Source organism: Budorcas taxicolor, chromosome 1 (assembly GCF_023091745.1).
Source record: "Budorcas taxicolor isolate Tak-1 chromosome 1, Takin1.1, whole genome shotgun sequence".
NCBI classification, from domain to species: domain Eukaryota; kingdom Metazoa; phylum Chordata; class Mammalia; order Artiodactyla; family Bovidae; genus Budorcas; species Budorcas taxicolor.
In genome coordinates this window covers 194,418,131-194,444,064 of record NC_068910.1, presented here as the reverse complement: position 1 = coordinate 194,444,064, position 25,934 = coordinate 194,418,131, and the positions used below count along the sequence as shown (strand labels likewise).

General features: G+C 36.0%; 1 protein-coding gene across 1 annotated transcript in view; it reads right to left on the bottom strand.

Annotated features, from left to right (window-relative positions):
- PIK3CB (phosphatidylinositol-4,5-bisphosphate 3-kinase catalytic subunit beta) overlaps window positions 1-25,934 on the bottom strand; it is a 128,087-nt gene that overhangs the window by 77,783 nt on the left and 24,370 nt on the right. Inside the window, exons 2-7 of the mRNA XM_052638271.1 lie at window positions 22,466-22,652; window positions 15,029-15,254; window positions 7,433-7,656; window positions 5,054-5,233; window positions 3,047-3,217; window positions 2,044-2,121 (exon numbers count right to left, since the gene is read on the bottom strand). Coding sequence (XP_052494231.1) covers window positions 2,044-2,121; window positions 3,047-3,217; window positions 5,054-5,233; window positions 7,433-7,656; window positions 15,029-15,254; window positions 22,466-22,636 — 1,050 coding nt within the window. The 5' untranslated portion in view covers window positions 22,637-22,652. The remainder of the gene's footprint in view (window positions 1-2,043; window positions 2,122-3,046; window positions 3,218-5,053; window positions 5,234-7,432; window positions 7,657-15,028; window positions 15,255-22,465; window positions 22,653-25,934) is intronic.

The following is a 25,934-nucleotide window of genomic DNA, read 5'->3' as shown; positions in this document are numbered from 1 at the left end:
CAATAAATCTGTGTGTATGCATATATATATACACACACACATACACATACACAAACACCCTATTATTATTTTTCTTGGGAGAAACCTGACTGATATGTTTGCTCTCATCATTTTTATTCAGTATCACACCAAGGTCCTAGTCAGTACATCAAGAAAAGAAAAGTTTAGAAAGAAAGAAGTAAAGTTCCCTGCTCCTCATCTACCCCTAATCTTTTTTTTCCCCTCCAGATTTCTCTTCAACATTATACTGGAACTCCTAATCTGAACAGCAATTAAAAAAAAGAAAGAGGGATGTACGTACAAGAAAGTGATGCCATAATTGCATTAACTTACTTCAATTCATCTATGTAACCTCTCTGAAAAGAGAAAAAGGGTAAAGGAGGGAGAACCAGAGAAGCAGATGGAGTGGGGAGGGAGAGGGTACTTTAAATACTATATTAAGCCTACTAGTCCTAAAAATATATGACCACAAACAATAAAATCAATCCAGCTTAGAATAGCTGATGGAAGTTGGTAAAACCTATAGAAATAAAATGTTACTCATAAGTAATCTGTCAAAGACAAAAATAAAGCATAATGCTCAAGAAAAATAAAGGCATATAGTAAATGCTTCTTTGGTCTTCTTTAGGAATAAACTGAGTAAGGATGAAAGGCTTCAGAGAAACAATAGCTAGAAAAGAATTAAATAGCTAATAAATAACAATAACCTAACAAATGGGAAGAATAGGTAGTAATTCCCATTTTTAGAGTGCAAATTACACATGGATTCATACAAACCACTAAGCAAAATGATACATATATGTTTAAAAAAAAACACCCCATATGTAAAGGTAGGTATATTGAGGGTATATTTGCCAATATATGACTTCTGCCCTTAGAAAAGTAATATCCAAGGAACTCTACTGAATATTTAAGAATCCAGAGAATCATCTAAGATATAAAATCAACAAATCAAATTATAGATTAATATATATATAACATCATCCCTTTTCTTTAACAAACCAACCAATCAATAAAATAAACACAACCATAAGTTTATATATATTTGTATAAACATGGAGGTCACTCAAGGCTTATTGACCTTGAATCCCATGTGATGGTAAAGAGATGAGGAGAGATCGACAACTTCTTTCTTAAATCATATTTGGACTTTTTTTAACTGCTGCAACAATCATGTTATACTTTTACAACTGGAAAAGATTAAGAAAGAAAATTTAAATTCAAGGGAAAAATTAAATTACCATTAAAATAGAAAAGAATGCTAGTTGGTCTTAAAAATTAAAATCTAGCTAAGAATATAAGAGAGAACACCCTTATTTTAATGACAGCTACCCAAAGAATCTTTAATGTCCACTTAGAAAAACAAGGCATTGGTAATCTTTGGCAAGGTACTCCTGAATATATCCTCATGCCAGCAAACATCTCAAACTAACTGAATCTCTTTCTTGGATCACAAAACTATTCACTTCATTTCCTGCCAAGCAAAATAGAGGAAAATGCATGCTTTACACTTTGAAGCAAAATGCCTTGTTAAGTCTTTACTTAATTGTAGGGGTGGTGCAATAAATCCCCATGTGTTAACAAGTTGTGGTCTACAATGTAGTCATCTATTTTATTTCAGGAATGGTATTACATTTTCTGTCTGTTCAGCAAGTTTAAAAGGAAAAGAAAAAGGCAGGGGGGTGGCGCCTAAAAGAGGCTGAGGGAAGCTCTGACCAAAGCTGAAAAAGAAGAATAAGCCTGCACAGAAACATGTGACCTACAGTTTTGGCTTAAATTTCACTTGCTGAATTCTTGATCTAAACCAATTTCTTTTCCATAACATACACTGGGGAAATGTCAATCTATCCAGTACATCTCCAACTATGCAAAGAATATTTTAAAACAAAGATTTATAATTTTTCTACAATAAACTGCCATATTCTATATCCTGTAACTGACCAAAATGGATAACATGTAGTCTCCCATCTGTCCTTAACTGAGCATATTAGTGAATTCAAATAACAGAGCAGAAGACAAATTCAAATCTAAACAAGTACTTACTTTTACAGTTTCTTCTGTGTTAAGTTTATTTCCTTTAACCAAGACAATTTGGAAAGGATTGTTATTTTCCCAAACATGCTGGTAAAAAATGAAAAAATACAGGGTATTAATGTTTAATTTTAATTAAGAATTCATTTAATTACTCATTTCTTAATATTTAATTAAGAAATGAATATTTGAGGCCAACAATGAAACTGCCTTGTCAGTTCGCATGTGCACCGGTAAAATAATGAAAATACAACTCTGAACTAACAACTGAAAACCACATATATTAACTTAAGCATCACAACCACTAGCCCTTAGTTCTCAAGGTAAAACAATACTGCTACAAAATTCACTAGACATGATAAACAAATGGTATTAAAAGCTTTGGATAAATAAAGAATTGACAATATAAATTAATATACAGGTAATATATTAATTATCAAGGAATGGTTTTTCTTAAGACGGAAGAACTATTTAAAAACTGTTAAGTACTCCAATGAACACAAATTTAAAGGTCTGCTTTATAAAAATATTATATGCTAGAAGAAATGTCTTTGTTACATTTAAAGTCTAAAAGTTCAATAAGAAGAAAACGGACAAATTACACCAAAACACTATTATAAGCTAATACAAATGAGATATACCAGAAAATCAACTATCTCAGCACACCTAACTTTTCTACTGGAATGCCTCAACTTGCTCTCTGAAGTCTCACATTTAGCTCTAATCTCAAAATATACTCAATTTGAGGGCATTTTTATTTAGCACCTAAAGATAATCAAAAACATAAATGACCTATTTAGAATCATATGTAGCTTGGGTATGGAAAAATAATAGTAGCATTAAAAATTACTATTAATAAATGGTGATGGATCTTTAGCAAAACATGAATTAGTTTCCATAGGAGAACTGAGCAAAGAATATGTGTGGGAGGATTAAGCATACAAGCTAACAACAGCAACAAGAAAAAAAATCACATGGCTTTTAAGGTCACCAAAAGTTCATATGTGAAACTTACAGAAATAATTCGAGTTTTCTTTGGTGGTAAAGGAAGAGGAAGGTTAGATGAATTTCGATTTATGGCAGCCTCTATGGCAACCATTTCCTGTTCATACAGCTTCTTGATCTTGCAACATTCCACAAGTATAAAATGGGGCAATGTTCTGTTCATCACACAGTTCCGGATATACTACAGTGGCAAGGGAGAGTAAGGCAAGGATTTTCAAACAAAACTTAAATCAAGAGAAAAATAAAATTAAGCTGAACAACATTAGAACAATGTTGAAAGTCTATATTAACAATTCAATGTCAAAGATATGAGAAATTAAAATCAAAACATAAAATAGCTATCATTAAGTGAACACCTAAGTATCTAAGAACTAGATACTTCTATGTCAGAGCTAATCTTCTTAACTCTGGAAGACAGATTTTCCCCCTTTAATAGATTATAGAACTAAAAACCCAAAGGCTAAGTTACACATCTAGTATCTCTAAGACCTGGATTTAAATCCACGTGATTGAATTTTTTTGTTTGCTAAACCTTACAGAAATATGTGTCACAGTATATATGTTGTTTTGTTTTTTTTCCTCTTTTCTGCACTCCATACTTGACAGGATGACCAACTGGCATACTTTTCCAGGGGCAGAACTTGATCATAGATTGTGATGCTACAGTGCAAGCTCTGGCCAGTAAGTGAAAAAAGGTGAATATGCAGTACATGAGTAGCCATTTTTTTAAAGTCCTGAGGTGGCCAGCTTTCCATGGATCCCTGACGTAGACATGGTACCTTATTAGCACAGACCTCAAGGCAACCATTAGTGTCTTTACATCAAAAACCTACTGGCTATCCAAGTGTGATGCTCCGTTTCATTTCCATGAAACCAAAATAACTCTCCAGAGGCATATAAAGAAAAGGGTGATTGTTTACGATACCAATGATTCTAACAAAATGAATAAAAAGACAATGTATTCCTCACCAGAATAAATTTCCTATACAGATATAAAGTGTGATTCACTTTAGATAGTATAAAGTATACAGTATACTGCATTCAATTTAGAACCTCTGAAAATACATTTCTGATATTAAAAAAAAAAATTTCAAGAATGGCCTATATGTGGGAGTTAACATGATACTATGATAAATATATTCATGCAAAAACTTTTCACTATGAAAGATGCATCATTCCATTTCTTTCAAAGTCCTTCGCCTACATTCTACATTTTCTTTCTCACAAAACCTTGCACACAAAAAAAAAACATAACAAAACGCACACATGCTTTTAGTTTTCTTTGTAATAACAAATTCCAGTTTGGGCAAAACAATATACTTTCCCCTTGCTAAGGTTTTTTTAAAAAAGTATTAAAGAAGCAGAAGGCTACTTAAAAGATGGCAGAACATGAATGGAAGAAGTCAATACTTTTATGTTACCACCAAGCACTTTTCATCTTCTTCCTCTCAGGGTTAGAGTTCAAACTGTCAGAATGCCACAGATCCCAAAGCTTTGCATGAAGGTTATAACTGCCAGAAGATTTTCTACCTACTAAACCAAGAACTAAAGGCTACACTAAATACCTGAAAAAAAGAGAAGGGAGATATAAAATTCCCTGTTACCTGGCTAATAAAGCAGAGCTCCTTGTCAAAAGAGACATCACTTCATAATTGGCAGGTCATTATCCCTCTTGCTTCATACAAACACCAAAAATCACAAATAAAAGTAATCAAATACGTTTCTAAAATTCAGTTATTATTTACCTCTAACGTGTCACTTAGTCTATTATTCTTTATGCAACAACTATTTTCAGTCTCCAAATGTAATTTCAACAAAAATATCTTCAAGTTCCTTGAAGGCAAAATCAGGATTCTCCTCTTTAAATAGCGTACCTTATGGTTGGGAAAGGCATCTCTCACTACATGTATCTTAAACTCCACTATACTCCAAAAATAATCTCAGGCACTTGAATGCTCTGCATAAGACATCTACTCAAAGAATTCATAAATGGTAAATTGACAGTTAAAACACATACCTGGAACTGAATTAGTGAGTGATCACCAAACACATATTCTACTCTCCCACTGACTTGCAACACACAGTCATAAGGGCTAACTTCATCTTCTTTCCCATGAATAGTTAGACGTTTTTGGATTGCCAATTCATTTATTTTGATAGGATTCATATTAGGAGATACCTGAAAACTAAACACATCCTAAAAAGGAGGGTAGAAAAAAGAAAGCAATTTTATATTTACAGTGAAAATATCACTCTTTACATTTGTACTTATTAGTAGTATTATTTATACAACATTGTATCCAACGAGACACAATGCTTACACATATACACCCTTTACATTTAATGTTTCAGTACATTTTCTTTACTCCTACCAATTTTGGAAAATCATTTTTTAACCTAAATGAATACTTTGTTACAATTCATCTCATGTTTACTATAGTGTCCCCACATGCTGGTTCCCAATGCTGGTCATCAGCAGTGATGCTGAAATGGCCAAATAAGGATTCTACAGAACCGGGCAGGGAGGGAATACATGCGTGATGGTTACCAAACGTACTTTACTCTGAAATTTTGCCATTCCTAACATGAATGTTTATTCAATTACAAAATAGTGTTGGTAATGAATCATGGTATAGGGTATTTTTAAAGGAATAACAGCCTTAAAAAAAGCTATAAGCTCTATGTGACCTGCCAAATTGATTTAATAACTTTAAATTTTACTATTCTACATGATCCAAAACTCTTTTGGTTTAGCCTCTGGGAAATAGGTAGCCAGAAGAAAAGGAGACTAAGGAGAGATATAGATATATTTCAATTAGCTGAATACATGGCATGTACAATAAAGGGAGACTGAACGGATACTTATTCAAATAAGAAAGTATAACCAGAATACCAGAAATCACAGAAAGCCACTATGAATTTCTTTTAATTTTTTAAATACAATATTTAAATGTGTTCTTGCTCCCAATGAAAATATGCTATCAATATTTTATAAGCAGAACACTCCCCATAGCTAATGGATATATCAGGTTAGGGACACAGGCTATAAAGAATGGTGAAAGAATTATTATATAAAGAGCCTGCCAAGATGATCTCTAAACTCCTTTTACTGTTAAGTTCTATGACTGCTTGGAATCCAGTAAGATTTCACAATGAAATCTTTTTTTCATTTTTTCTGACTTTAGAACACTTCTTTTCACATATAATCAATCTGTTACAATGATGATCACGGGGCTTCCCTGGTACCTCAGACAGTAAAGAATCTGCCTGCAATGTAGGAGATTCGATCCCTGGGCTGGGAAGATCCCCTGGAGAATGCAATGGCTACCCACTCCAGTAATCTTGCCTGGAGAATTCCACAGACAGACAGACAGGAGCCTGGAAGGCTACAGTTAGTTCACGGCCTTGCAGTCAGACACCACTGAGTGACTAACACATGTACACATAATAATGATCATATTAAAATTTATATATCTAGTAGAGATTTGACCCATATGTGATGAAATTCAGACTGACCTAGATTTCACAAATAGCCCACAGTCAGTATTTTCATGCTGGATTCTAATTACCTTCTAACAGTGAAATTCCTATTTCAGCTCTTTCAACAATGCACGATTCTTTACCACTGAGTCACCTGGAAAGCCCTCAATATAGAACAGTTACTGATAAAGGTTTTGTCATTTTTATCATAGTAACTGAAGGACAAAACAAAAGATCCCTGCTCTCATACCCTAATTCTAAGGCCAGAGCCTAAATGATAAAATGAGTATACTTGAAACAAAAGGAGAAACAGAATTTAGCTTGTGAAATGCTATGAACATTCAGATACAGATTAACTGTATATATTCTCTATTACAATGCCCAATTCCATATCAGCACTTAAATCACATATTCATAGAATGCAAAATTAAGAAAATAGAAAAAAGCGCTCTTTTGATCAAATCTTTCATTTTATAAACAAGAGAAAAACATGAGAAAATAAATTATATCTACATTAAATTATATCTACATTATTTACAACCAGGATTGGCAAACTTTTTCTCTAAAGAACTAGACTTTACTGACAAAAAATGAGTCTCTATTGCATATTCTTCCTTTCTTTCTTTTTAACATCCCTTCAAAATTGTTTGAGTTTTCTACATAACCTTGAAAAACATTCAGAAACACTGCAGTTTCTAGACCCTGATATAGACAAAAGTGCATCAAAAAACTGTATGTGTACAAAGGATATGTCACTTTAGATTGTCATACCTAATCCTAAAATATATTTCCATCTTAAGTCTAAAATGATCTTCAACAGTGTTTACTAGGTGAGCACCAGCCTCCTCTAAGATTGGTGCTGCATTCTGGGAAAATTCACAAGTTTATTATAAAGTATTTCTTAATATAATACTACCTGACAATTTTCAAAATGAACAGCCACAATGAGCTTTCCTCCATAAAGTTTATCTTCTAAATTTTCAGGGATGGATGGTTCAAGTTCAGGTGGATAGGTATGCTTTAGCCAATCCATCCAAGATAATCCCACAAGCGACTGAATCTTTTCCTCACTGAATCTGCGCATTTTTATTCGGAATTCATTCACTTCAGGATCCTTCAAGGCATCAAATTCATGCAGACCTAAACAAAAATTTTAAAGGTGTCATTTTGAGTACCTAACAATAAAGAGAATACAAAATATACTTAAGGAAAGCTAATTTGGATGCTCGATTTTTATGAAATTAAAAAAAAAAACTAGGCAGGAAAATATTATGAAACATAAGAATACTCAAGATAAAATAATGAATTTCATGTATAGAAGATGAACATACAATTAAGATTTCAAAAGAGTACAAACTTGAAACCGCTTAAAGAAATATAGTTGGTTACCAATTAAAAAAAGATAATCACTGAAACTCACACTACCATTTTAAAACTACACCTGAAAAGAGCTGCATGTTTTCTTTACAAATCAAAATACAGTAAAAATATCTAACAAAGGCTAAGAATCTGAAAATGTTACAAATAAGCCTAAAAGTCAAGCTATTACTGAAAACTCAGTAAACTTAAATTTTATAAACTTTTAGTTTACTGTGACTTTCCAACAATCGTTACAGTATATCAATTAGTAAAAAATCTCATAAATATAAAATTCTTTGTTGTATGTAATTATGAGTTACTTCTGCCATGAAGTGACATATAACAGCTTTTTCATAGCTTATACTTATTCTAATAAATAATTCTAGAAATTTAAAATAAACTGAACATGTACACATTTTTATATGTACATTAATTTTTACGTATCAGACTGGCAAACACTTTGATAAAACCTTGAGCTGTAAGGGGTAGAAGAGAAATGAGCATATTTAATAATTTATTAAAAATTACACATACAAACACACATTTTGACCTGGAATTCCAACAGGAGACTTAGGACAAACCAGTGAAAGTCAAATATGCTCCCAAAACCAATCACGGAAGATGCCTAGCTTCTTCTGGGCCTACCTCCAGCTTCCCACTGCCAACAACTTCTAATCAGGCAAACAGGAAAGTCAACCACTTTCTCCAGAATGAAACTAAACGACTCCCCTGCCTGACTCTGAGTGACTGCCAAACACAAAGTTTCTTTATTTTGGCAAGCTGTGATTAAATATTATGTTCTCAAATTTGAGTGGTTATTTTCCACACACCTATGGAAATAATTTTTCCATAGTAATGTATGGTTTTTCCAGTAGTCATGTATGGATATGAGAGTTGGACTTTAAAGAAAGCTAACGGTCAAAGAATTGATGTTTCTGAACTGTGGTGTTAGAGAAGACTCTTGAGAGTCACTTGGGCTGCAAGGAGATCCAACCAGTCCATCCTAAAGGAAATCAGTACTAAATATTCATTGGAAGGACTGACGCTGAAGCTGAAACTCCAATACTCTGGCCACCTAATGTGAAGAACTGACTCACCTGAAAAGACCCTGATGCTGGGAAAGATCGAAGGTGGGAGGAGAAGGGGATGACAGAGGATGAGATGGTTGGATGGCATCACCAACTTCATGGACATGAGTTTGAGCAAGCTCTGGGACTTGGTGATGGACAGGGAAGCCTGGCGTGCTGCAGCCAAGAGTCGGACACAACTGAGCGACTGAACTGAACTGAACTGAACTGATGGAAATAATTGTTCAAATAACATGATAGAAGTACAAAAATGTTCACTGTTGCTTTCTTTATTATAAATAAGAAGTTGGAAATAACCTAAAGATAATCATTAAGACATGGTTTAAAAAGTTAAGGTATACCCATACAGCAATGCCACAATGGTACAAGTGATAAAATGAATAAAATGTTCTGTTATTAGGGGGAAAGGTCACAGATATATTAAATTTACAAAGCAGGGACAGAATGGGTCTCACAAGATTCCTTTTATGCAAATTCAAAAGAAAGAATATAGAATATGTATACATTTTTGCCTTGGAAAGAAACTTGAGATAATATTAACAACATTTTATAGTGTTGAAGAGGGAAGCACAGTAAAGCAAGTTGTTACTGTTGATTCCACAAAACACAACCAATATCATATTAAAAAAAAATATTGTATCATTTGAATATATATATATATGTCAATGAGTATTACCTTGATAGCACACTTATCAGCATTGTCTACTGACATTAAAAGTTATCATTTTTAAAATATTAGCATTGATTTGTGATATTAAATATAAAAAATGTTTTAAGTTGCATAATACAACAAAGGTAAAATCCTGAGAGTAAAATGTAATTTCATGGATACTTTAACAAATTACTCTAAATCAGTTATGAAGGAACCATAATTTAAGTTAATGGCTACAGGATCTATAAGAAGTAGGTAGAGACATTTATAAAGTAGATTTGACATGACTTTTTTTTTTAGTAGATAAAGGGTAGATCATTTGATTTTCGTTAGATCTCCTCACAATCCATTTCCATTCCCCAATGTGAATAATTTTTCTAAACTGAAAATGTAATGCTGTAATGCCCCTATTTAAATCCTTTCAATAGCTTCGCAAGTGCTCATATGAGTTCTCTACTTTTTATATGACTTGGATAGGCCTGCATACTCTGAAACTGATTGCCTTTCTGAACTTCCTGCTTATCCTGGCGGTCCCCGTCAACAAATCATAGTCAATTTCTTTTATTCCTTAAATAGACTATCTTTCACATATGCCATTCTCATTTGCTTTTCCTTCTTCCAACCCCATTCACCTGGTCAACTCCTAATGAGCACTGAAATCCCAGTTTAAGAGCATCTTCCTGTCTTACCTAGCTGAGAGAGGTGACCCTCCTCGACTCAGAGCAGCAAAGTCCACATCACCTAAGTTCACTGCTATGGTTCTCAAGTAAAAACACGCAAAATAAACTGCTGAATTGCAATGCTATCATTTTGGTCATTTTTTTCAATATATTACAAATATAGAACTCTTTCCATAAAACTATGAGAGTCAACTGAAAAGTACACATTTCTTTCATTTATTTCAGACTCACTAAATCCCAATCTCTGAGAATGCGTATTTTAAGAAACTGATGAATGGGCACCTAATCTGTGACAAAGGAGATGAGAATATTCGATGGAGAAAAGACAGACTCTTTCATAAGTGGGAAAACTGGACAGCTATATGTAAAGGAATGAAATTACAGATGTAGAAACAAGCTTATGGTAATGGTCACTGGGGGATGGGCAGGGGGGAAGGAATTGAGAGGTTAAGATTGACATATACACACTGCTACATATAAAATGTATAAGCAACTAGAACCTGCTATATAACACAGGAAACACTACTCAGTAATGTGTAATGGTCTATATGGGAAAAAAATCTAAAATAAGAGTGGCTATATGTGTATGTATAATTGAGTCACTTTACTGTACACCTGAAACTAACACAACATTGTAAATCAACTATGCTCTAATAAACTTTTTTTTAAAAAGAAGAAACTGTAGAAGCCTGAATTTGGGAACTCCTACAAAGATTTCTTAAAAATAGAATCTTTTTCAAAAATAAAAAAGTTAGGCTGAGTAATTTTAAACCTAGTTAATTCCCTGTGTCTTGTGTACGAAAATTTGATAGCAAAGCTTAAATCTTAAGAGTACTGTATAGTTTACAATCAAATAGAATTTTTTATATTAAAAAGCATTGAATGAACAATTTCTACATACTACAGATACCTTTAAAATCCTTGGACTATATATTTCCGTCATTTTAAGGAATATTAAGGGGAAAAAGGAAGTGTTCAGATACCTTTATCAGAATGCTGACAAAATTCTCTGATCAAGATTTACTGCTGGGTGTTTGAAGAAATTAAGGAAAGAGTGACAAGTACCTTCACTACAGAGAATAATCAGAGCCCCAGCATCACTGCTGTAAATAATTATTTAGAATACAGAGAAAATACAATGATTAGTCATATCATTTTTCAGGAAAAGGTATTTATAGACCCATCAGGGCAGTTATGTCTGTAAAGGGTCTATTCTTTTCTTTGAGGAGGAAGAGGCAGCAAACTCTCGCTCCTCAAGTTAAACTGAAAGAATTGTTTATTGTTTTCCCAGGAGGCATGACCTCACCAAGTCCCGGTTGTAGTCATCACATACAAATCAGCAACTGCAAAACTTGACTTGTTGAGTATTTAGTGGAAATTCACTCTAAAACATCAAAACAGATTTATTCAACTTCGTAAATGAACGTTAGTGTTTGAATTTTTGTATACAATCATAATGCTAGCTATCCTAAAGTATTGAGGATCTGAAGTATTTATCATTCAAGTTGCAAAACATACTGAATAAAACTTTTGTACAATAAGCTTTATACCAGATAAAATATGATGCATTGTTTAAAGAAAGAAAAATTCAATTCTAATATATATTAGATCCCTGTGCTAAAGTTAGAATTGTCAAATTTTTTTAAAAAAGTATGTCCTTTCTATTTGAATTTTAGATAGTGAATCACTTTTTAGCAATAAGAGTATAACATGAATCTCCTGTATTTTTATATGATAAATCTGACAAGCACAGATCAACATAATGGTGGCTCATGAATCCATATGCTTTGGAGATCAAAATCCAAATAGAACACAATGATCTAAGTTTTCAAAAGATGGTCAGTCTCAAAATGGCACCTATATGTTAACTGATAAATGTTAACTCTATCTGTGACGTGAACCTCTTGAATTATCAAATATTTCAGCTTGTCTAAAAATCAGCAGAAAAATACAGACAAACAGTATTTCATAAACAACTATAAAACCCTTAAAAATCACTGTATCAAAATATTATCAGGGGATATTCTTATTCTGGATAAGACGATAAGTGATTTTTTATTCTTTCTACTTTTATATATACTCTTCAACTCAAAGGAAAAACTTCTAATGGAGACTACAGTTTTTAAAAAATCTTTGAAGCTCTAGAAAATAGGAATGCTTTCTACTGAAGCTATCAATATATTTTTAAAAGATCTGTAAGGTATACAATTACAAAGCTACTTAATGGGGAAAAAAGTTACTGCCAAAGCAAACTAGTTATAATCTGAAATAATCAAACGTTTTTAAAAAACAGAGTGTCACATATAAATCAATAAGCTTCTGTTCTAAGCACTCAGAGAATTTAGTCCCCCAATGTAATCATCAGAATTTTAACTACAGGGTGAGATCAAAGAAAAGTATCTTACAGAGAATTGTACTATAGTATCCTGAATTTGGACTAAGATCATGGCATCTGGTCCCATCACTTCATGGGAAATAGATGGGGAAACAGTGGAAACAGTGTCAGACTTTATTTTGGGGGGCTCCAAAATCACTGCAGATGGTGATTGCAGGCATAAAATTAAAAGACGCTTACTCCTTGGAAGGAAAGATATGACCAACCTAGATAGCATATTCAAAAGCAGAGACATTACTTTGCCAACAAAGGTCCGTCTAGTTACGGCTATGGTTTTTCCATTGGTCATGTATGGATGTGAGAGTTGGACTGTGAAGAAGGCTGAGCGCTGAAGAATTGATGCTTTTGAACTGTGGTGTTGGAGAAGACTCTTGAGAGTCCCTTGGACTGCAAGGAGATCCAACCAGTCCATCCTAAAGGAGACCAGTCTGGGTGTTCACTGGAAGGACTGATGCTGAATCTGAAACTCCAATACTTTGGCCACCTCATGCAAAGAGTTGACTCACTGAAAAAGACCCTGATGCTGGGAAAGATTGAAGGGAGGAGGAGAAGGGGACGACAGAGGATGAGATGGCTGGATGGCATCACTGATTCGATGCACACTGAGTTTGGGTGAACTCTGTGAGTTGGTGATGGACAGGGAGGCCTGGCGTGCTGCGGTCCATGGGGTCGCAAACAGTCGGACACGACTGAGCGACTGAACTGAAATGACCCTGAATTTGATCAATATAGGCAGCCAATCCAGATCCAACAAATTGGATTACCTCAGTTACAAATTGGATTATCCAACAAAATTACCTCAGTAATCCCTTGTAGTATGTAATTCAAGTTAATATCTTGTCTAAGGCAGAATACCACTGGTCCAGTAAACACCTAAGATTACTAGAGCAAGAGTGACTGCTCCACGTTGTGTTATTCACAATTTTCCCTGGATTTAATATGCAAAGAATATGGACTTGACTTGCTATAAAAATAACTTCTACTTAAAAGATAATTTTACTTATGAAGTAAAACTTATGGAAACTTATCACCTTAAAGTCTCAATTATCACAGAGAGCTGCGTATAAATTATGTTCATACTTCAGGGGGTAGTTCACAAGAAACTGAGGATGCATCTCTTAGAAAAGGGCTTCTCAAACTAACTGAGGCAAAGGAACAACTTTTTGATTTCCAATCTGACAAAAACCAATACTTTTATAAAATAAAAAGAAGTCAAAGATATATAGATGGCCAAAAGGCACATGACAAGATGTTCAACATCTCTAATTACTAGAGAAACACAAATGAAGAGTACAATGAGGTATCACCTCACATCAGTCAGAATGGCCTTCATTAAGAAGTCAACAAATAATAAATGCTGGAGAAGACGTGGAGAAAATGGACCCCTCCTACACTGTTGGTGGCTATGTAAATTGGTGTGGCCACTGTGAAAAAAATAGAATACAAGTTCCTCAGAACAATAAAAACAGAGTTGGCCCATGATGCAGCAATCCCACACCTGGGCATGAACCCAAAGCTGTAATTCAAAAATATAGATGGTTCCCTATGTATTCAGAGCAGCACGATTCACAAAGAAACAGCCTAAATGACCATCAACAATAAATGGATAAAGAAAATGAGGTATATATACACAGTGGAACACTCAGCCATGAAAAAGAATAATGCCACTTGCAACAACATGGATGGACCAAAAGGCTATCAACTAAATGAAGTAGAAAGAAAAAGACAATACCATATGTTATCATTTATATGCGGAATCCAAAATATGAGACAAATGAACTTATATACAAAAAAGAAATAGATTCATAGAGAAGACACTTATGGTTGCCAAGGAGGATGGGGGTGGAGGACAGATGAACTGGAAGGTTGGGGTTAGCAAATGCAAACTATTATATCTGGAATGAATACACAACAAAGCCTACTTACTGTGTAGCACAGGGAACTACATAAAATATCCTATGATAAATCATAATGGGAAAGAATATGCAAATGAATGTATGTATTATATGTATGTGTATATAAAACTGAATCATTCTTTGTACAGCAGAAATTAATGCAACATTGTAAATCAACTATACTTCAATAAAATAAATTAAAAAAATAAGTCACTGGAAAAGAAAAAGACAGAAACTTTAAAAGCCCTTTTTGTGGCAATATCACATTGTTAGAGAAGTTTCTAAAGATTTATTTTTGATTTCTGTTTTTACTCTATCTAACACTGGTAACAAATACCATAGACCACTCCTTGCAAAGCAATGTTATAGAGAGTACTTATTACATGTTTATAGATTTATCTGGCAACAAACATTAAATTCATACTAAGAATTGTTTAAATTACCTCTTCCTATAAGGACTCCAATTTTTGAGTCTAATTTTTCCCCTGGGTCACAACTTCTTGTCACTAATTTGAGAACTGGAAGAAAAGGTCTGACATCACAGAGTCTTCGTGTTTCATCTTCGAGTTCCTCATATACAGCAGTTTGATTCACACATGCAAACATATAGGAGTCGATTTCCATAAGGAGGTTAAACATTGGGTAATTGGTAACTTGTTTCCATAACATCTGCAGAAAAAAAAATCAGACATTTTATGAAATGGAAATACTTGTTCAAATGTACAAAGACATATCTACAAGGATGCTCACTGTAGAACTTGTTGGAAAACTCAAAAACTGAGGACAAGCCAAATGTTTAGCAATACTGGTTTGGTTAAATGAACTACAGAATATTATAGAACTATGAAAATAAGATAGACAAACAGGGTAATGCATAAAGTATACAAGGTATATCACAGTTGATTTCTATTAAAACAGCAAATTGGAAGAAAATAAGAATAGTACTAACCCCCTCTTTTAAAATAACATAATGATATAATTTTTAAAATACATTTTAAGAAACTAAAGTATTAAAAGTTAAGTATCTATGAAGAGCAAGAATCAATGAAGACTTTCACATTCAGCATTCTTGTAAACATAAATAACTTCTAATAAAAAAAGAACATTTAAAGTATGTATCATCTATCACTTTCACACAAAATTTACATTATTTCTGTCCTGAATTCGTTTCTGTTCACCAGAGTTATCTCCATTAACTAGGATTGCCCTGTCAGGACGACCACAATCAATCTCTCATCATCTCTGAATTCTCCTAACTGATCCTATAAAAGAAGGTCACTATACAAACACAAGGTGGATTACATATTTTAATTGCAACCAGGACAAAAGCGAACAGCTGAAAAATGAAAATCATGGCCAAACCTCAGATTCAGTTACATAAAACAGAAAAAATCAATGTTAGGCAAAAAAGAAGGAAAGAAAATATAGGTAAATTTGATTTCATCAAAATTTAAAACTTTTCTGTATAAAAGGACACTATTTTGAGAGTAAAAAGGCAACCCACAGAATAGAAGAAAATATTTTCAAAATATGTATTTCACAAGAGATTACCATCCAGAATACATGAAGAACTCTTACGACTCAACAACAAAAAAACAACTGAATTAGAAAATGGGCAATGGTCTTGAACAAAAAATTCTAAAAAAAGTCCACAAGAACATGAAGAGAACGTGATATTATTAGCCATTAGGGAAATGCAAATAAAAATTAAAATGAGGTATCACTTCACAACCAGAAGAATGGTTATTTTTTTTAAAAAAAAAAGAAAATAAGTTCTGGCCAGCATTTTGAGAAACTGGAACCCTTGTGCATTTCTGCTGGGAACGTAAAATGGTATAGCCACTATAAAAAAAAAGGTTGGCAGTTTCTTAAAAAGTTAAAACCGAATTACCATATGATCCAACATATGGAGAACAAGGATTCATACTGAAACTTAAACATTAATGTTTAGAACAGCATTGTTCTCAATAGCTAAAAGTTGAATATAACCAAAATGACCAACAAAAGATGAATGAATAAACAAAATGTGGTATATCCATACAATACAATAATATTCAATCTTAAAAAGGAAAGAAATTTGGACACATATTACAACATGAATGAAATTAAAAATACTATGGCTAAGTGAAAAAAGCAAGACCCAAGGCTGACTGTTGTGTGATTCCACTTACATGAGGTAGCTAGAATCAATACTAGAATGGAGATTACCAGGGGTTAGGGGAGCAGAAGTTTATTATTTAGTAAGTACACAGTCTGTCTTTAGATGATGAAAAGTGTTAGAAATGGATAGTGGTAATGAATTGGGGCTTCCCTGGTGGCTCAGAGGTTAAAGGGTCTGCTTCTAATACAGGAGATCTGGGTTCGATCCCTGGGTCAGGAAGATCCCCTGTAGAAGGAAATGGCAACCCACTCCAGTATTCTTGTCTGGAGAATCCCACGGACGGAGGAGCCTGGTGGGCTATACACCATGGGGTCGCAAAGAGTCGGACATGACTGAGCAACTTAACTTAATGAGTTGGACAACATTGTGAATATACTTAATACCAAAAATTATGTGCCTAAAAATCACTCTGATTAATTTTAATTTTATTTTGCTACTGATAAGTCACTCCCAGAGGAGACACCCACGACTGAGGTCAGGGGCGGCCGGGAGAAGCCACCTCGCGCCCGAGGCCAGGGGCGGTAACCCTGAAGAGTCACCCCGAGCCCGAGGCCAGGGGCAGCAGCTGGGAGGAGCCACCCATGCTCGAGGCCAGGGACAGTGGCCGGGAAGAGCAACCTGAGGATCAGTGGCTGAGCAGGCACAAGAGGGCCTAGAGAAGCTATCCCATGTTAAAGGTCGCGAACGGTGGCAGTAAGGAGATACCCCTGGTCCAAGGTAAGGAGAAGCAGCTATGCTCTGCTGGAGCAGCCGAGAAGAGATACTCCATGCCCAAGGAAAAAGAAACCCAAGTAAGATGGTAGGTGTTGCAAGAGGGCATCAGAGGGCAGACACACTGAAACCATACTCACAGAAAACTAGTCAGTCTAATCACACTAGGACAACAGCCTTGTCTAACTCAATGAAACCAAGCCATGCCTGCGGGGCAACCCAAGACGGGTGGGTCATGGGGGACAGGTCTGACAGAATGTGGTCCATTGGAGAAGGTAATGGCAAGCCACTTCAGTATTCTTGCCTTGAGAACCCCATGAACAGTATCAAAAGGCAAAATGATAGGATACCAAAAGAGGAACTCCCCAAGTCATTAGGTGCCTAATATGCTACTGGAGATCAGTGGAGAAGTAACTCCAGAAAGAATGAAGGGATGGAGCCAAAGCAAAAACAATACCCAGTTGTGGATGTGACTGGTGATAGAAGCAAGATCCGATGCCTGTAAAGAGCAATATTGCATAGGAACCTGGAATGTCAGGTCCATGAATCAAGGCAAATTGGAAGTGGTCAAACAAGAGATGGCAAGAGTGAACGTCGACATTCTAGGAATCAGCAAACTAAAATGGACTGAAATGGGTGAATTTAACTCAGATGACCATTATATCTACTACTGCGGGCAGGAATCCCTCAGAAGAAATGGAGTAGCCATCATGGTCAACAAAAGAGTCCTAAATGCAGTATTTGGATGCAATCTCAAAAACGACAGAATGATCTCTGTTCATCTCTAAGGCAAACCAATCAATATCACAGTTATCCAAGTCTATGCCCCAACCAGTAACGCTGAAGAATCTGAAGTTGAATGGTTTTATGAAGACCTATAAGACCTTTTAGAACTAACACCCAAAAAAGATGTCCTTTTCATTATAGGGGATTGGAATGCAAAACTAGGGAGTCAAGAAACACCTGGAGTAACAGGCAAATTTGGCCTTGGAATGCAGAATGAAGCAGGGCAAAGACTAACAGAGGTTTGCCAAGAAAATGCACTGGTCATAGCAAACACCCTCTTCCAACAACACAAGAGAAGACTCTACACATGGACATTACCAGATGGTCAACACCAAAATCAGACTGATTATATTCTCTGCAGCCAAAGATAGAGAAGCTCTATACAGTCAGCAAAAACAAGACCAGGAGCTGACTGTGGCTCAGATCATGAACTCCTTATTGCCAAATTCAGACTTAAATTGAAGAAGAAAGTAGGGAAAACCGCTAGACCATTCAGGTATGACCTAAATCAAATCTCTTATGATTATACTGTGGAAGTGAGAAATACATTTAAGGGCCTAAATCTGATAGAGTGCCTGATGAACTATGGAATGAGGTTCGTGACATTGTACAGGAGAAAGGGATCAAGACTATCCCCATGGAAAAGGAATGCAAAAAAGCAAAATGGCTGGCTGGGGAGGGCTTGCAAATAGCTCTGAAAAGAAGAGAGGCAAAAAGCAAAGGAGAAAAGGAAAGATATAAGCATCTGAATGCAGAGTTCCAAAGAATAGCAAGAAGAGATAAGAAAGCCTTCTTTAATGATCAGTGCAAAGAAACAGAGGAAAACAACAGAATGGGAAAGACTAGAGATCTCTTCAAGAAAATGAGAGATACCAAGGGAACATTTCATGCAAAGATGGGCTCAATAAAGGACAGAAATGGTATGGACCTAACAGAAGCAGAAGATATTAAGAAGAGGTGACAAGAATACACGGAAGAACTGTACAAAAAAGATCTTCACGACCCAGATAATCATGATGATATGATCACTAATCTAGAGCCAGACATCTTGGAATGTGAAGTCAAGTGGGCCTTAGAAAGCATCACTACGAACAAAGCTAGTGGAGGTGATGGAATTCCAGTGGAGCTATTTCAAATCCTGAAAGATGATGCTGTGAAAGTACTGCACTCAATATGCCAGCAAATTTGGAAAACTCAGCAGGGGCCACAGGACTGGAAAAGGTCAGTTTTCATTCCAATTCCAAAGAAAGGCAATGCAAAAGAATGCTCAAACTACCGCACAATTGCACTCATCTCACATGCTAGTAAAGTACTGCTCAAAATTCTCCAAGCCAGGCTTCAGCAATACGTGAACCGTGAACTCCCTGATGTTCAAGCTGGTTTTAGAAAAGGCAGAGGAACCAGAGATCAAATTGCCAACATCTGCTGGATCATGGAAAAAGCAAGAGAGTTCCAGAAAAACATCTATTTCTGCCTTATTGACTATGCCAAAGCCTTTGACTGTGTGGATCACAATAAACTGTGGAAAATTCTGAAAGTGATGGGAATACCAGACCACCTGACTTGCCTCTTGAGAAATCTGTATGCAGGTCAGGAAGCAGCAGTTAGAACTGGACATGGAACAACAGACTGGTTCCAAATAGGAAAAGGAGTACGTCAAGGCTGTATATTGTCACCCTGCTTATTTAACTAATATGCAGAATACATCATGAGAAACGCTAGACTGGAAGAAACACAAGCTGGAATCCAGATTGCCAGGAGAAATATCAATAACCTCAGATATGCAGATGACACCACCCTTATGGCAGAAAGTGAAGAGGAACTAAAAAGTCTCTTGATGAAAGTGAAAGAGGAGAGGGAAAAGTTGGCTTAAAGCTCAACATTCAGAAAACGAAGATCATGGCATCTGGTCCCATCACTTCATGGCAAATAGATGGGGAAACAGTGGAAACAGTGTCAGACTTTATTTTTTGGGGCTCCAAAATCACTGCAGATGGTGACTGCAGCCATGAAATTAAAAGATGCTTAATCCTTGGAAGAAAAGTTACGACCAACCTAGATAGTATATTCAAAAGCGGAGACATTACTTTGCCGACTAAGGTCCGTCTAGTCAAGGCTATGGTTTTTCCTGTGGTCATGTATGGATGTGAGAGTTGGACTGTGAAGAAGGCTGAGCACTGAAGAATTGATGCTTTTGAACTGTGGCGTTGGAGAAGACTCTTGAGAGTCCCTTGGACTGCAAGGAGATCCAACCAGTCCATTCTGAAGGAGATCAACCCTGGGGTTTCTTTGGAAGGAATGATGCTAAAGCTGAAGCTCCTGTACTTTGGCCACCTCATGCTAAGAGTTGACTCATTGGAAAAGACTCTGATGCTGGGAGGGATTGGGGGCAGGAGGAGAAGGGGACGACCGAGGATGAGATGGCTGGACGGCATCACGGACTCGATGGACGTGAGTCTGAGTGAACTCCGGGTGATGGTGATAGACAGGGAGGCCTGGCGTGCTGCGATTCATGGGGTCGCAAAGAGTGGGACATGACTGAGCAACTGAACTGAACTGAAGTCACTTCAGTTGTGTCCGACTCTGGGCAACCCACATACGGCAGCTCACCAGGCTCTCTCGTCCCTGGGATTCTCCAGGCAAGAACACGGGAGAGGGTTGCCATTTCCTTCTCTAATGCATGAAAGTGAAAAGTGGAAGTGAAGTCGCTCTGTCGTGTCCGACCTGCAGCGACCCCATGGACTGCAGACTTCCAGGCTCCTCCGTCCATGGGATTTTCCAGGCAAGAGTACTGGAGTGGGGTGCCACTGCCTTCTCCAAATTTTATTTGACAACAATATATTTTTAAAAAATTTTTTTAGATGAGTTTCAATAGTTAATTAAGCTTCAGCTATAGACACAGTCATCCATACCTGTCACTGGTGACTAGAAAAACAAATGTACTCTCTGCACCTGTCAGGTGCCTAAAACAATTCTGAATTTTTTTTCACTTCAGGGATCATACAGTTCTAGAATTTTTATGGCTCCCCAATGAAGCAGCTTGGAAAACAGTTGAGAGGCTGTTCCAACTCTAGTACTTTGTCATAAATTTTTTCTCTTAAAAAGATCACAGTCCTATACTGGGCTTCCATATTGGGTTCAGCTATTTGAAATACATTTAAGAGAGAGTTAGAAAAATAATTTCACTTAAAAGTCACAGCCTTTACAAATCAAACAGCACTCATCAATTCAGCTGAAAAAAAATAGCCAACAAACAGGCAAGCCTTGTTATATGAAAGAATTTGCTTTCAAGTGAGGACATACCATTCATATGGGGGTGGGGAGGCAGAATCTAGTAAACAGCAGAAAACCTCTTCTTCCCCGAGAGTGACCATGAAAACTAGTGCGGATGGGACAGAAGAAGGGGAACAGAAAAGGAACGAAAAGGAGAAAAGAAACGACAAACCAAAAGTCACATTTATTTTTAAAAAAGAGTGACAAATTCAAAGACAATAAGTACAAAGACCTTACCTTAAAACTTTCTCTGACAATGTCAAATTCCTTTTGATAATCTGAACAAATCTTTCAAACTAGCCGACATAAGCTAGTGTGTCTTAATTCAGGTATCACACGTGGATTTTTTTTTAATTAAAAGTGAGTAGGAGTGAGAATGAATTTGTTTATTTATATATATATATACACATACCCATACAGAAACACACACACACACACGAAATTCAAAGTGACTCAGCCATGTCCGACTCTTTGCGACCCCATGGACTATACAGTCCATGGAATTCTTTAGGCCAGAATACTGGAGTATGCAGCCTTTCCCTTCTCAAAGCGATTTTCCCAACCTAGCGATTGAACCCTTCTGCATTGCAGGTGGATTCTTTACCCACTAAGCCACAAAGAAAGCCCAAGAATACTGGAGTGGGTAGCCTATCCCTTCTCCAGTGGATGTTCCCGACCCAGGTATCGAACCATTGCATTTGTTACCAACTGAGCTATCAGGGAAGCCATATGTGTGTGTGTGTGTGTGTCTGTGTGTCTATACACATATAAACCAAAAAGAAGATCCAAGACAAAATGTGGATTGAAATCTTTAAAATATAGTAACTTACAAACTTCTCTTAAATTTGTCATACGATTTACATGAATACCATTCTAAAACGGAGGAATATATCCTCCAAGTGATAAAGTAAGTAAGCTAGGTTTATAGAAAGCTCACCTAGTAACATACCTGCTTAATACAAGAAATGGTAGCTTCACGAGGCACCTCCAACTGGATATAAATCCCAGTGGGCAAAAGAAAATCCACGGGTATGGAGCCATCAGACGCTATCTGTGAGTCCACTGCCCAGATGTCAAGGACGTCTGCCATAGCAGGAGGCATCATGAAGTAGAAGCACATTCATAACCACGGGGCTCTAGAAATCAGTAGGTAAAACTCAGTGAATTAATAAACCAGATTTTATACTAAAACGTGATAAAGCCCACCAACCCATAATCAGTCCTTGGATTTCAATACAACCAATAATATAACAGGAGGCCAATTAAATTAAGCAAGACTAAGCCACATTACTTAAAATACTTTTGGGTATCACTACATGAATTATGTATATATACCATACTGACTCAAATTCAACATAACTATATGACATGTAAAAGATGAAAGGTTTAAGAAGTACAGGGTCCTGAGAAATTCAGTTAATGACCACTCAACAGAGGATTCTCTCCAGAGAATCCTAGAGGATTGATATTGGATTCTTCAGCCAAGTTTTTCTTGGCAAACTCCATGAAAAGTGGGACTCAGGAGAGCTTTCTTTCAAAAATAATTTTCTATCAATCGATGTGAGAAACAAATTGTCATGAACTTCAATCCATGACCCATCATCAAAGTATTAAAAAAATCAAATCCCACAAACCAGCTGGCAAGGCCTTTTGCCCTATGACTCTAGCCTGTTTTCCTTTGCTTCTCCAACAATTCCACAGTCCAGGCTCTTATGCCACAAGTTTTGCCTCCTGCTGGCTAGACTTGTGTTCACAGATATGTTGAGATTCCCCTTACCAAACCAGTTTTCCAACAAATGCACCCTCCAAGTGGGCCATTTAAGTCTCAGCTGTTTTAAGCGTTTCCTTCAAGAAAGCACAACAATAATCCTAAGAAGAACATGGGCACTAAAGTTAAAAAAGAAAAAAAAGAAAAAGAAAAAGGCTCAAATCTCATTTATTCAAAAAATCCAAATCTTGTGTCAAAAGAGACAAGATCCAATTTAAAGCATTTAGGTCATCAAAAACAATAATGACATCTGTGGACTGAAACACATCAAATATATACAACTGTGAGACAATAATAATAGAGAAAGGCCCTTTACTGGTCAACTTTAAAGGCTGCTTTGAAACAATCTGGGAAATTAAAATATGAATTAAATATTAGATGATTTTAAGGAACCTTCATTGTGTGAGGTATAATAATAGAATGCTTGTTATGTTCCTAAAAATCAGTCTTTATCAGTCAGATGAATAATAAATATACATCGGGATAAAATGTAATTATCCTTGGCATGTGCTTTAGATTATTCCATTTTTTAAAACGTGAAAGGGCAGCTGATTTCAACAAAGACATAAAGGTAATTTCATGATAAACAAATTGAACAAATGGTGTTTCAACTAGTTATTCTAGTTTGGAATACCTAGACATCCATAAGCTAAGAAAATGAAGCTCAATTCATACCTCATACCACTAATAATGGATTGTAGGTCTAAATGTAAAAACTGAAACTGTAAAACCTCTAGAAGAAAACATAGAGAAAATATTGTGCTCTTGGATTAGGCAAACAGTTCTTAAATATGATACCATAGGCACAATTCACAAAACAAAAAATTGATAAAATGAACATCACCAAAACTAAAACCTTCTGCCCTTAAGGATGACACTGTTTATAATATAAAAAGATAAGCCACAGAAGGGAGATAGTGCTTGCAAACCATATAAAGATCTGGTATCCAGAATACATAAAGAACTCTCAATATACAATCATAAGAGAAAAACTCAGTTTACTTGAATTGGCAAAAGATTTAAACAGAAACTATCAAAGGAGATAGACTGATGGCAAAAAGGCTTAATAACAGTCATGTAAACTAAAATTACAATACGATACACACATCTTACAGGGGCTAAAATTAAAAACACCAACCATGCCAAGGGCAGACAGGGAGAGGAGCTGGAACTTCATACACTGCTGATGGGAATGTTAAACAACAGAGCTACTTTGTAAATAGTTTGGCAGTTTCTTAACATATATTTAACATATGATCCAGTCATCCCACTTCTAAATATACACCTAATGATATGAAGGTATCAGTTCAGTTCAGTGGTTCAGTCGTGTCTGATTCATTGCAACCCCATGAATCGCAGCAGGCCAGGCCACCCTGTCCATTATCAACTCCCAGAGTTTACCCAAACTCATGTCTATCAAGTCGCTGATGCCATCCAGCCATCTCATCCTCTGTCGTCCCCTTCTCCTCCTGCCCCCAAATCCCTCCCAGCATCAGGGTCTTTTCCAATGAGTCAACTATTTGCATGAGGTGGCAGGAAGCAGGAAGAGGTAAAAGAGGATTACCAAGGGACACAAGGAAACTCTTGGGAGTAATAATGGATATGCTCATGATCTTGTCAGATGATCGTTTCAGGGATATGTACATATGTCAAATTACACATTTTCAATATGTGTAGTTTAAGTCAATTATCCTTCAGTAAATGTTAGTCCCGTGTCCAACTTTGTGCTCTCATGGACTGTAATTCACCAGGCTCCTCTGTCCATCGAATTTTCCAGGCAAGAATACTGGAGTGGGTTGAAATTTCCTTCTCTAAAGGATCTTCTTGATCCAGGGATTGAACCCGGGTCTCCTGACTTGTGCAGGCAGATTCTTTATCATCTGAGCCACCAGGGAAGCCTATACCTCAATAAAGCCGTTTTTAAAAATGAGAGAAATAGATAAAATGAGAGGCAAAACATTGGTATTGACTGAGGTTGGGACATGAGGAGTACACTGTATTACTTCTCTGATTTTGTATATGTTTGCTATTTTTCATAACAAAAAGGTTTTGTCAAATTCCATCTACACCACTTATCAGTTATTTGATATTTTATAAGTCACTTAAACATCTTGAGGCTTCAATAACTAAAAAAAAAAAAAAAATTCATACTAAAATATTTCTCCTGGGAACACTGTGACAATGAAGGAGCTAAAACAGAGTGCCTGACACACTGCAAGGACAGCTTTCTCCCTCCCCTCAACATCCTAGCCATTACTGATCCCTCCTTCTTAACTCTTACACGTCATAGCCTAGATCCAGCACACTGCCACTGTGATAAAGGTTTTGAATCTTTCAGACATGCCAGCCTTATTTCTGTAGACAGAACAGACAATAATTATAGATTGTGTTTTCAGAGTCTAACACCTGAGTTGTAAACCTGGCTCCATCACTCAATAATGAAGATGTCTTGGGCAAATCACATTATCTTCTTCCTAATTAAGTTCCCTTACCTGTGAAATGATGAAAACAGCAGTAACTACATTATATCATGGTTATGAAAACTGAGTAAAGAATGCCCAACCATAATAGGCCCAAGATTTGTTTTGAATAAAAAAACCAAAAGTTCTTTTGAGCTCTGAGTTATATATATTCAACTACTTTGTTTCTC